At 38.9% G+C, this 13346-nt stretch overlaps 1 protein-coding gene across 1 annotated transcript; it reads right to left on the reverse strand.

The window, feature by feature from the left end:
* Window positions 1–830: 830 nt before the first annotated feature.
* On the reverse strand, window positions 831–3251 carry LOC110872410 (galactinol synthase 2). The gene is made up of 2 exons (XM_022121201.2): window positions 2817–3251; window positions 831–1741 (listed from the first exon to the last, which is right to left on the reverse strand). The coding sequence occupies exons 1-2, from the start codon at window positions 3153–3155 to the stop codon at window positions 1061–1063; spliced, it is 1020 nt and encodes a 339-aa protein (XP_021976893.1). The 5' UTR covers window positions 3156–3251; the 3' UTR covers window positions 831–1060.
* Window positions 3252–13346: the final 10095 nt, after the last annotated feature.

Below are 13346 nucleotides of genomic sequence, written 5' to 3' on the forward strand. Positions count from 1 at the left end.
AAACAACTGCTATTGTTATTTTGCTTATTTTACAAATCTACACTCTACAGAGAATCAGAGATAAACAATCATATCCTCAAAGGATAACAGTTCTTTAATATTTATTATCTTGACTTTAAGAAGGGAATGGATAGATTTTCTAGTTTTTTAAAGTGGGCCCATGATATCCAAGCAAATGGATTGTATATGTCGACCAACATCTCCACCGCTCCGCGTGTACAAACAACGTCATTATGGAAGCAAATGGATTGTGTACGGCGATCGGAGAATCGGAGAATAACGACGTTGTGCTTTTGTTAGTCAGGGTTCATTGAAGGCCAATATGTGAAATATAGGATCGCTAGTGTGAATTTTTAAAGTTGGAATTATTACCGGTCAACGGACGATAGTTAAGATGATTAAAATCTATTATTCCTTTCTATAAAGGGGCGACATAGTTAGCGGTGCAACCATATGCGCTCTTTTACTTCTATCATGCACATTTGTAATACGGGTTAATCATCATTTGAAAGTTGAAACCTACAGTGAAATCAAACTTTTGATGTTTATAGGAGTCGTCGTCCAATTCGATGTTTATAGGAGTCTTCGTCCAATTCACCATATAAAAAGATAAAAAAAACTCAAGCGGATACACTCGGTTCCTCGTGAGGTATTGAAATAAGTTGTATATAATCTTGAGATACATAATGTGAATACAAAGAAACCTTAGTAACCGATAAAGATATACAATTTCTAAATAATCTAACATCACATATTAAAGTAAAAAAAAACTTCCTAAGAAATCATTAAGAACATACCAACATTGAAAATCCACATGAGTCCACTTGTTATGAATATAAATACGAATTTCCATTTATATTAAGCTGAAAATCCCAGTAATCATAGTTACAAGGTACTTACAATCCCACACTAAAACCAAATTACCGAAAGCCACCTCACCAAAACCAAAATAAAAACCACTATTGATTTTAGTTACTGGCTTTCTCAAAACTAACAATAAAAAAAAAAAAACATTTGAAAAAAAATATATAATATTACTAAACACCATCATATATAAACTCTAAGCCGCCGACGGGGCGGTGATGTAACGCCGGCCACTCTTACTAACCACCGGAGTCGGCTTATCCACGGCGGTCACCTGCGCACCCATCGAATGCCCACAAATCCGCCAATAATCCAACGTCTCATCGTTATAAATCTCCCACCACTTCTCCACCAACATCTTAATATCAACCCGATCCATATTCACCTCTTTTCCAGTATACCTCCATGGCTTCGACCCATCAGCACAGTAATGCACCACCTTCACTTTCTCAAGCTCCACATTCTCTGGGTGGCGCCACAACATCGCCAAAATCAAGTTGTATTCGGTGGGAATAGGCTTGTAAATGTCTTTAAAAAACATGTTTAAGAAATCTTGTTCGGCGAATAGTGTTGGTGGGGTTGTTTTTACGGAGTCTAGGAGGTCGTAGTAGGTGGAGAGACTGGGCTCGAAGACGAACATACCGGCGTTGAAGTAGAGTGGGGGTTTGGGGCCCAGTTGGTGCTCTGGCCACTGGACTTTGTTTGGTGATTGTTGACAGTAGCCGATTTGGTATTGGGGGCTGTTGCGCCAGTTTGGCTCGCAGAAACAGTCCATGACGGCGTAGAAGTGGCCGTCTGGTAAGTCGAAGAGATGGTCTATGTTGTCGAATACTTGTATGTCTCCGTCTAAGTATATCATCTTGCTATACTCCACGAACTGCAAGATCATGTGTTATGTTATTACAGAGATTAAAAAGAAAAATTTTAACTTAAGAAAACTCTCACACGTATATATATAAACATAAGGGGACACGGGTGGTTCACTAGTGATAGAATCTATCACTCACAAGCACCAATCAAGTTTCGCCATGTCATCTCCCGTTTTTTCATCACTCACAACCTTTTTTAGTGGGGGTGGTCATCACTCACCACCACACCCAACAATTTCCCCCCAACCAATAACTACCCTCATAAAATAAAACAATAACGCGTTGAAAATATCACGAAATCGGGGTTTTCGTTATAATATAACGCGTTGAACAATAGCCGGCGGCGGCCCATCACGCGTTGAACATGTTTCCGTTATACAATAACGGCACGAGCCCGAGTCCCCTAAATGTGTATATATAAATACCAAGTTAGAAACTATATATGTATATAGAAAACATATTAGAAACTCGTGTGTTAAATTATGTTAAATAAATGAAATATTAAATAGTTCTAATCAACTTATACAACAATGTTTTAAAATAAAATATGATTGAAATTTGTAATTTCTAAGTTAAGAAATAGTATACGAAATGATAAGATAAGACGATAGAATCAGAAAAAGAAACTTTAGCTCACATAACTGTGAGTGAGTGCAGGGGCGGAACCAGAGAGGGGTCAGGAGGGTCCGTTGACCCTCCAGTCACTGGAACTTTTTGAATTTTTATTTATAATTTTTGAGTTTTTGAAGAACAAACTTAGAGATGGACCCCCTAATTTGAACCAGTGTAGAAAATAAGCTTATGATGACCCCCTAACTAAATCATTCTGATTCCGCCACTGAGTGAGTGTGTCGTAAGGAGTTATATTTGCTTATCAGGTATGGGTATAAATCCTAAAAATTTAAAACTTTGCATATACCGAAAAACAAGGTATATATGACCGAAAAACGTCACAGTTTTAGCGACGGAATCACATGATGGCAAAATTCATTGCTGTTAGTTTGGTCGCAAAAGGGTTACAAAATTTGCTACCGTAAATTAGTGCTTTTTTAACAACGAACAAAAAAAAGAATGATTTGTTACCTCCCAAATACGGAGCTTGGAGTAATTAATGACATAATAAGCCATAGCAAACTGTGTCTGGTTTTCCGGCGGGCAGAGTGGTTCAATCTCCCGGATGATGCACCCTTGCGACAACAATTTCTGTCGATGATCCATCGGAACATCAGGAAGCATTACGACGACGAGCGGGTAGATCGACTTGGCCTTGCGGAGACCCTTGGCGAGTGCAACCACACCTTTCCAGTAGTCACCGTCTCCGGCCAAGAAGGTGACGTAGGCACGGCGAGGCAATGTTTTTGCCTTCACCAGACCGGATGTCATCATTCCGTTGGCGGTGTTTTTAGCGACTGGTGGAGCCATGGTGATTGTGAATGAAGATTGAAGATTGTGTTTGTGTTTGTGGATAGGAAAGAAGTAATTTAAGTGTGTTTTGTGAATGGTTTGTTGGTGAAATGAACTTTGGCTGGTATAGGGTTTATATAGAAAGTGTAGGGGATTAAAAAATTGTAAAAATGAAACGTACGAATAATTTAAAATTAAGGGTTTGTTAATTATATTCCACTTCACTTTTGTTAAATTGGGATATCTGGATTTATTTTTTAGGATTTGTTAATTAAAATCAAGTCATCTACTACTCATTACATAGTTTGATGTTAAGGAGCCATACCGGATTTTCATGAATTAAATATTCACTTTTGTTAAATTGGGATATCTGGATTTATTTTTTAGGATTTGTTAATTAAAATCAAGTCATCTACTACTCATTACATAGTTTGATGTTAAGGAGCCATACCGGATTTTCATGAATTAAATAGATGGAGTTAGTGATAGGGGTAAAAAATGTTAGAAAAATTGATCTTGGGGGCTGAAATGTCAAAAGATTTCTTTTTCGTCTGATAGGGTTAAAGCGGTATAACTATTCGGCCCAAAAACGTAATTTACTCTATTTTTTATAATATTGTACATCTTAACTTATGAAATCAAAAGAAATCTAGTTTTTTAATTCCTAAACTTTAAAACTTATAAAACTATATTATTATTATTATTATTAATGTTATTATTATTATTATTATTATTATTATTATTATTATTATTATTATTATTATTATTATTATTATTAGAGTAAATTACAAGTTTTGTCCTTTATGTTTACACCAAATTACAGGCGCTGTCCTTTAGCGAAAAAGTTGACAAGTTTTGTCCTTAATGTTGCAAAATCTTTCACGTTATGTCCTTTAGGCCAAACTCAGTTAATTTTTTTGGTTAAATCTGGCCACCTAAGGGTACTTTTGTCTTTTTACCTATGTATTTATTATTATTATTATTAAAAAATACTATTATTATTATTTTATTATCTATCTATATATATATATATATATATATATATATAAATCATAAAGATAGAGATTCTCCTATTCTCTCTCTCACTGCAATTTTTGATCTAGTTCTCTGCCTCTCTCTCTATCTCTACACCATCAACCACAGCCTCAGCTGCTATCCACCACTGCAACCACCATCCCCACCGGCCACCCCTACAACCACCATCCACCACTCCACTCTATCTCTCTCTCTCTAAACCCAACCACCACCAGCGCCACCAGCCACCACCGCCCCCACCCCACCTACCACCGCCACTGTCAACGCCACCATCTACCACCTTCCCCACTCTCTCTCACTTCTCTCTCTCTCTCTCTAATAGACGGTGACCATGACCAGTACCCGATTAGAATATTTAGCAAGCATAAACCCACAATTGAAGCATGTAGGTCCGTGTTTCGGGATCCAATCCGTGATTTTCATGTTCATGGTCAAAGATGGAAGAGATAAGAGAGGATAAACATAACAAACTTTGTATTAATCCGGTAGTAAACATTACAAGTCGGCCCGATTACATGATAACCGAACTAATACCAAAGAAGTATACATCCAGGGAGAAATCAAGTGGTGATTTCTCCCGGTGAGGACTCAAACCTCCATTCACTCTCTAGCACACACTTGTGCTCTCACTCTTATGTTGCAAATGACAAGGTGTTGGTATTTATACCAAACACAGGTTGCACGGTCGAAGGATTAAACTGACTGGTCGATAGATCATCTGTCGACCATCCAGCTTTCGAAAGATACACACATACCTCGAAGGATGCCATATCCTTCGAGGTCCATCTTCAACCTTCGATGGATATCTTTCGAGCTCATCAAAGGATACACAATCCTTCGATGCCTTATCCTTCGACACCAACATATACAACCATAATTTGTCTAGCAAACACACACGGTCAACCGAATAACCCTCTCGTTTGACCACTTCAAACGAGCGGGTCTATACACGTTCGATAGACCGTTTCACTAACTATTACAAATTCAGCGTAAAATAATAACTAATCTATTCGACAAGCATCGGACACAAAATCTGCATCAACAAATTCCCCCTTGTCCGTTGCTGTCGAATGCTGAAAATGCAACTGCAATCATCGATCTTCAGTCAAGTAATCATCTTCTCTGTGTAAACAAATTCCCCCTTGACCGATGATCCAGGTAAGTAGTATCTTGATGCTCATTGTATAAAACTTCCCCCTCAGAGTACGCGCGTCCGTGTTGAGTGTTGTGCAATTTCCTCAAAGGACTCAATTGACCGATCTTCCGCTGATCTTCCAATACTCCAACCGGCATTTGATAAGGGTTCCATTCTATAACAACTGCATCAAGTCTTGATCTTCAAGCATACTACATTGATAGAGATTTCTGGTAAACTATCTTCTGTAAACCGTCTTTGTGGAATCGACCAAGTAATGCACTTTTCTGTGCAAAACATTCCACGCAGAACCCCCTTGTCTCACCAGAAAATCACAAACTCTACCACCTGTGATTGCGTTTAGAATTTTACCGAAGAAATTCAACAAATGAAAATTTTTATCCCCCCATTTCTTTGGTAAGATCTCTAAACCTTAACAGATTCTTTCCACTTCAAAGAAACTGTCGTCAAATGTTCACCAATTCCCTCCACTGAGCGGAAATGTCATCAATCTTCATTGAATGTTCTCGGTTCCGAAAATTCACGAACATGACTTTCTTCTTTGCATAATCTAGTTGAATAAGAACGTCCCCTGGTACCCCGTAGGATCTGACTTGTATCCCCCCAAAGACCAAAGACTTTGTGAACTCGTTAGGACCGGTATAGACGTTCCAGGTTCATACGTTCGTCTTCAAATGCGAGAATATGACAATAAACAAAATCCTTTCGAACATTTCCGAATAACCGGTAACAATCATAAATACTGATGCGCGGAAGCGAACATATCGTGTTGTTTTTGGCCCATAATAGTCGCGTCACCATTTTTGCCATTTGCATCGGTAACCGTGACTACCCCACATTTTTCAAAAATCAAGTTTTCATCATCTCTTGTTTTCATCATACTGCATCACCCCGCGCGCTCCCAAAACCCGTACGAATTTTGATGTTGAAATTTGGAAGCCCGATTCAAATAATCTTTGTGAACACCCGACCCCACTCCCATCATGACTTTTATACTGACCAGACCACATAATGTACAAATCACTAATCCCATCATGCACATGTCTACACTTCCATGCTTGGCACAATTGAATATGTAAGCCCACATACAGAATAAAATCACAATTTCTAATACCCAAATGTCATATAATATAACATCATTATATGAGTGGCCATTTAGATCCAAAATTTTCGTGAGAACAAGCCCAAATAATAAATAAATAAAAGACTGGGCCCAGAACATGTTTCAAGACTATGTAGATTTTGTTGACCACGCAAAGAGAAATACCATACCGTGTTTTTTTTTTTACTTTACAGCTGGCCAACAATCTCTATTTTGTCTCTCTCTTAGCGATAACAAGAGCAGCAACAGTCATTTTTCTTTACACCTCAACCATCACTTTGTCTTCTTCATTCTCCTCTTTCAATTGCCTTCAAACAATCAAAACCCTAAATGCTCAAAGTCACCAGCTAATTTCATCAACATCATCGATACACAAAGAACCAAAACCCCAACAATCTGTCTGAAGAACATATCTGGATCCTTCAAAAATTGTCAACCGAAAGATGATGAGTTCCAGATCTGGATCCTTCGAAAACTGTTTCGTCATTCGAGCATATCAGATCTGATCTTTCAAACGAAAGACAAACACCAAAACGGTCTCGAAAGATGATTCACAGATCTGGATTTCACACACATCTTTCGAACATGTTTGATCTTTCGAAACAACATGAAGATCTATCGATTCTGATCCTTCGAAATTTGTTCTTATGACCCTTCGAGATTGTTGAAGATGACCATTCGAGAAACACAATGATCTTTCGAATTTTTTTTTTTTTTAATTTGACCCTTCGAACAGAACTGTTTATGATCCTTCGATGAATTGAGTTGACCTTTCGAGGACAGGAGTTGATCTTTCAAGGGATTGAAGTGATCTTTCTAAAACAGTTGGTTGACCCTTCGAAAATATAAAGAAAATATCTGATCTTTCAAAATTTTGTGTTGATCCTTCGAGATTATGTTTTGAACCTTCGATGAATTCTTTTGATCTTTCGAAGTTCTTCACATCTTTCAACACATGAAGATGTGAAGAACATCAAGACCACAGACATCTGGGTAAAACAGCAGATTTAACGAAAACACTTGTACACGATTTTTGATGAAGAAAACTTGAGTATTTTAGAGAAAAACATAAAACCCAACACTCGTTTTATTACAGATCTGAATATTCGGGTCCAGATCTGAGTTTTTCTCACTTTCACCATTTTTACATCTTGAACAAAAACCCATAAAAATCACAGATCTAGAGCACATGTGACTTAGTAAACGGTTAGTTTTACTAAATCGGGCACCATGGCTCTGATACCAATTGTAGGTCCGTGTTTCGGGATCCAATCCGTGATTTTCATGTTCATGTTCAAAGATGGAAGAGATAAGAGAGGATAAACATAACAAACTTTGTATTAATCCGGTAGTAAACATTACAAGTCGGCCCGATTACATGATAACCGAACTAATACCAAAGAAGTATACATCCAGGGAGAAATCAAGTGGTGATTTCTCCCGGTGAGGACTCAAACCTCCATTCACTCTCTAGCACACACTTGTGCTCTCACTCTTATGTTGCAAATGACAAGGTGTTGGTATTTATACCAAACACAGGTTGCACGGTCGAAGGATTAAACTGACTGGTCGATAGATCATCTGTCGACCATCCAGCTTTCGAAAGATACACACATACCTCGAAGGATGCCATATCCTTCGAGGTCCATCTTCAACCTTCGATGGATATCTTTCGAGCTCATCGAAGGATACACAATCCTTCGATGCCTTATCCTTCGACACCAACATATACAACCATAATTTGTCTAGCAAACACACACGGTCAACCGAATAACCCTCTCGTTTGACCACTTCAAACGAGCGGGTCTATACACGTTCGATAGACCGTTTCACTAACTATTACAAATTCAGCGTAAAATAATAACTAATCTATTCGACAAGCATCGGACACAAAATCTGCATCAACAAAGCATATGATTTCTTCTCTTCTAGGATTGCAGAAGAATCTGGTTGGTGTTGCGGGTTAGGGCACCGGTTTTGGAGGTGAGGAGATGTCGTTTTGTGGCGGCAGTGTTGCGGGTTTGGATGGCGGATCGATGACGGTGAACGAACCCCTGGGTTTGAAGATTACAACCACCACCGACACAATTGACGGTGTAAAATGAGATTTTGGTATGGGTTTACATTATGTGTATAAATTGTTTGGGGATTTTTGGATTTTTTACTGATATCTAGTGTTCCCGTTTGGCAAAAGTCCAAAGTACTTACTAGTTACTAATCTGTGTTCTTCTATGTTTTCATTTGAAACAAAGCATGCTTATGATTTTGTTCTGTTGTAGATATGTTTCTATGTGATGGCCCCACAGTTATGTGAATCAGTAAATGACACAGATGAAACCATGGATATCTTATCCTATTCTTGTTTATGAACAATGGTTGAAGATCGGATGATGTTTTAGTTTGGGGGTTCTGTTTATGAATGACTATGGTGTTGAGAGAGTGAAGAGAGAGAAAGAAGGGAGAGAGACTGAACAGAGAAAGGGGTATAATGTTTTTATTTTTTTATTTTTTAATTAAATGGATAAATTTACAAAAATACCCTCATCTGGCTTCTTAAATTACAAAAATATATTTATTTAACAGAAAAAAATTAACTGGGTTTGGCCTAAAGGACATAACGTGCAAGATTTTGCAACATTAAGGACAAAACTTGTTAACTTTTGCACTAGAGGACAGCGCCTGTAATTTAGTGTAAACATAAAGGACAAAACTTGTAATTTACTCTTATTACTATTATTATTCGTTTTCCTTACTAAATTACTATTCTTTATATTATAATGTTCAATAAAAATGTGTATACAATTCTTTTAATAAATACTGCCATTCTTAAAGATTGATTATCAACTTTGTTTTTCAATAAATTATATCTAACAAATATTAGAAGATTTTTCTAATATAATGGAATATCTACATATAGTAGTAAAGTCTCCCTAACAAATACATTTACCAGCAGTGTGCCTCAACAATGGGGTCGGTTAGAAGATTGGAGTGTATTAGTTTGTATTTCATAGATAAGTTAGCTTTAGATAAAACAATTATGCTACATGTATGAACGAAGCAAGCAATTTTACTAATTTCGTAAAAATAATTCTACTTAACTTAGTTTTAGGTAAAACAATTTTACTAATTTCGTATAAATAATATTAAAAGCGGCGGACGGTTAATCATGCATCATGTGGTGCCATTGATACCCGAAAGACAAAAGGGTACCAACACTAATCGGCCTCTGTCCCGATTTTTTAGTGTTATGTGCCTTATGTCCAAGGCTTGATGCAAAACTACTATCGAGCCGGGTGTAAGAACCCGCACGTTCGTGCGTTGTTACTACTCGTTATACTCGTTACGCCTAGCACCAGAGATTCAGATCATAATGTGGCTATATCGAATACATCGCTACTTCGCAGTATTTTTGCATATTACGCATACTATATCTCTATAACACATCACATCGCACATACTAACACTCACGATGACGTTGAGTGAGGACCTATTATACCCTCCTCGATAGCCGTGATGTGTCGTAACGCAACGCATATACGAAACGCGCAACTCGATTGTCGCAACGCAGACTTTGAAATGTGGATATTTATACGACCCTTTGTGACTAATTATAATAAATATATGAATGTGGATATGAAAATGTGTAACCAAACTATCGCAACGCTTAGCGAACAAAACGAAACATCGAAACGCAATTCGCCGGAGACCACCGATCGAGTGACTATTCGATCGAATGGTCGACCGATCGGATTGCCATACGATCCATTGCACTCTATCACATTCTCTTCTCTTCACCTATAAATAGCACCTGTCACATCACTTGAACAGTGATGTGACAGCTCCCGTTCGACCAGCACGCTTTTGGCTCTATTTCTCCCGATTCCTCGCGATTCTTGTAAGTTTCTACCTCAAATCTTGTACTTCTATGATCTACATGCACTCTTTCATCTTTTCCAACATCAAATCTCACATTTTCACCGTAAAATCCTCTGATTTGGGGCGTTCTAAGGTGATGTCATCATGGAGTTCTTAGGAACAATGAAGTGTGACCTCATCTCATCAAGAACAGTTCAGATCTAATGGATTCCACGATGTGTAAGCACTAATTTCACCTAGATCTAAGACGAATCTAAGTATTTCAAGTTTCTCTCAAGCTTTCTATACTTTTCACTCAAAACCGATAGAATCGGAGCTCGTTCAGACCTTCTACTCATTCTATAGTGAGGTGTCGGTTTGAGAACTGATTTCTATCGACGAGATGACCGGTTAACGGGTTGAACACGAACAACCGTCAAGGACAGTTAACTGATCAAACGGGGTGATTCCCACCCAATCTGATGACTTAGCCTTGGTGGAGTTCCACTGTTAATACGTTGCCACACCATCTCGATCAAACCACAAACTTTCAAAAATAATCAAGTTCAAAACGATCAGATTCGTTGGGACGGATTTCCGTCGATCGGATAGCCATCCGACCGAGCTGCTATCCGATCGGATTGCACTTGGTTCAAAGTTTTTATTCAACTTCCAAAGATCTGAACGTCGAACGGATTGTCGTCCGATCGGATAGCCATCCGATCGAACGACCATCCGATCGTTTGACATTTGGAACTTCGACACTTAACCATTTTCATAACTTTCAAAGAACATCAATTCTAACGGATTGCTATCCGATCGGATTGCTATCCGATCGAGTGACAATCCTGCTGGGAACTTGTTATCACTAAGTTTCCTGCCAATCGGATCGCTATCCGATCGAACGACGGTTCGATCGATCGACCTGAAAGGTAGAGATACTTCTCTGTTCTGAAAATGCTACAACGAAAACTTTAAAGCCAACATACACAAACACATCCTTACCAAACGAATGTCAATCCAATCGAATGGCCATCCGATCGGATGACCATCCAAATGGATTGACATCCAATCGAATGGCCAACCGATCGGATAGCCATCCGATCGGATTGCCATTGACACTAGGTTCACTCGTCACAATTTAACGCACTGTTCAACGCTTACGCTATCAATCCGTAATCAGGCTAATCTCAGACGCGCTCCCTTCAATCCAACCAAGTTGTGGTATCTCTTTTATGTATGTGGTAATTCGCAGCACTTTTTATCTACTATGTTTCGCTACCAAAACTTGTATACTCGCCAATACTTTTGTATTAACATTGTTTTAACGTATGTTGCAGGTTTAGTCGCAGTCTACATCAAATCAAGCTAGGAAGTCTAGAAACTCACCTAAAATCTAAGTTGCCGGATTTGTATTGTTCGAGAGGACAAGAAATCTGTGATAACTTATGTAATTGTATTGTTTGTTAGTATGGGATAACAAATGTAATAAATATTGTCGCTTTTAGTTGTTATGGATACTCTTGAGCAATCTGATTCGCCTAGTGCCACGCCCCGATGATTCCGCCATCGGTTGCGTTGTGGCAGATTGGTATCAGAGCCATAACTATAGGGAATTAGGCCAGACTTGACCTAGTCCGGGTCAATGTCTTAGAAACGACCTAGTCTATAGTCTAGGTACCAACGGGCTGACTCGTGCGAACCCAGTAGGAATTGTACGGGCCTACTTGATACTCTCGCTCGAATACGCTAAAACTACAAATTCGCGTGAACATCGCATACTACAATTTCACGCGAAGCGCCTTTCCTAAGGCCGGAATATTACTTAGCCTTTCCTAAGGCCAACATAATACACATGTTTTCGAAAATACTCGCATAACACAACCGAGTGGTCCAGTCGAGATCAGGCGTGAAAATCAAGAACTCTCGATAAGATCGCTCACTCTGCGCATTTTTCTAGCATGAGAACTTTTCGTTGAGCTAGGAGTGACATCCATAACTCAACGAAAGCCTCCATTTCAAAATCTAGTGGAACTCTCGAACTTATTCGAAGAGCACAACCACAACTAGGAGCGAAGTAATTAAGTCAGGTGTGTAACCCGTATCTTAATAAACTGTTCCACTCTATATAAAAAAGGTTTTCAAAAGCTCTCACCAAGGACTCGACCATGACGATGACTCGAGCCACGCGATGACTAGGAGGATGAATGCCATGAGTTGCATCCCAGTGGAAACATAGTCTTCTAGGGCAACGCGCGTGTATGAACTTGTTGGGTATGGTTGGGTTACCTTGGGTAGTTGACGCCTAAACACCCGAGGCATTCTATCTATCTGTCTAGCATACGAATCGCCGATTTTACGCTTTATGGAACTGATTTACCCTTATGTGTTTACAACCTAAAACTTTACGCTTTATCGATTTCTCGATTTACCAATTTTCGCTCCCTGCTTTATAAACGCACAACTCGCACAGCCATCGCAATCTAAAACGAAAAAAAATGAATGTTCGCAACAAAACTAATGCCTAATTACTCGCTCTCGCTCTCTCTCTCTACATCACGTCCTCGCGCTATCTATGCAAGCATAAAGGTGTAGTTTATACGAACCTATATATATACATATACAAGCAAATCAATTGTGTGGGAACTTAGGAATCTCATGTCTCCTATGTGGCTCCTATATGGCTCCTATGTGAAATCTATTATATTACTCGCAACAAGTTTTGATCGCGCTCAATCGCATCGCAAAACTCAAAAATCATTATGATCGAATCTCACTCCAAATCTCTCTCTGTCTAGATGTCTTCCAACGACTCTACCTCGAGACAAACAGCTAGGAGAAGGGCCAAACGAAGCGCCGAAAAGAGGATTGCCTCGATTGTGGCCTAGGAAGTGGCCAAGGTCATTCCTCAAATTGTCGCTCAAGTGCACTCTCTCAGCAACTCTCGAACCTCGGAAGACGCTAAGACGTAAGCGCCGCAATTTGCTTTCCTTTACAAACACTTCAAAGCCTGTGATCCGATGGAATTCACGGGTGAAGGAGGTGTCTCCCAGCTACCACA

The sequence above is a fragment of the Helianthus annuus genome, chromosome 8 (assembly GCF_002127325.2).
Source record: "Helianthus annuus cultivar XRQ/B chromosome 8, HanXRQr2.0-SUNRISE, whole genome shotgun sequence".
In the NCBI taxonomy this organism is placed as follows: Eukaryota; Viridiplantae; Streptophyta; class Magnoliopsida; order Asterales; family Asteraceae; genus Helianthus; species Helianthus annuus.

What these genes read in the sequence shown, in the direction of transcription:
- LOC110872410 (XM_022121201.2), bottom strand. Translation starts at nt 3,155, where the DNA reads ATGGCTCCACCAGTCGCTAAAAACACCGCCAACGGAATGATGACATCC. An exon ending in CCAAGCTCCGTATTTGGGAG is followed by an intron (nt 1,742 to 2,816) that starts GTAACAAATCAT and finishes ATGATCTTGCAG; the next exon opens with TTCGTGGAGTATAGCAAGAT.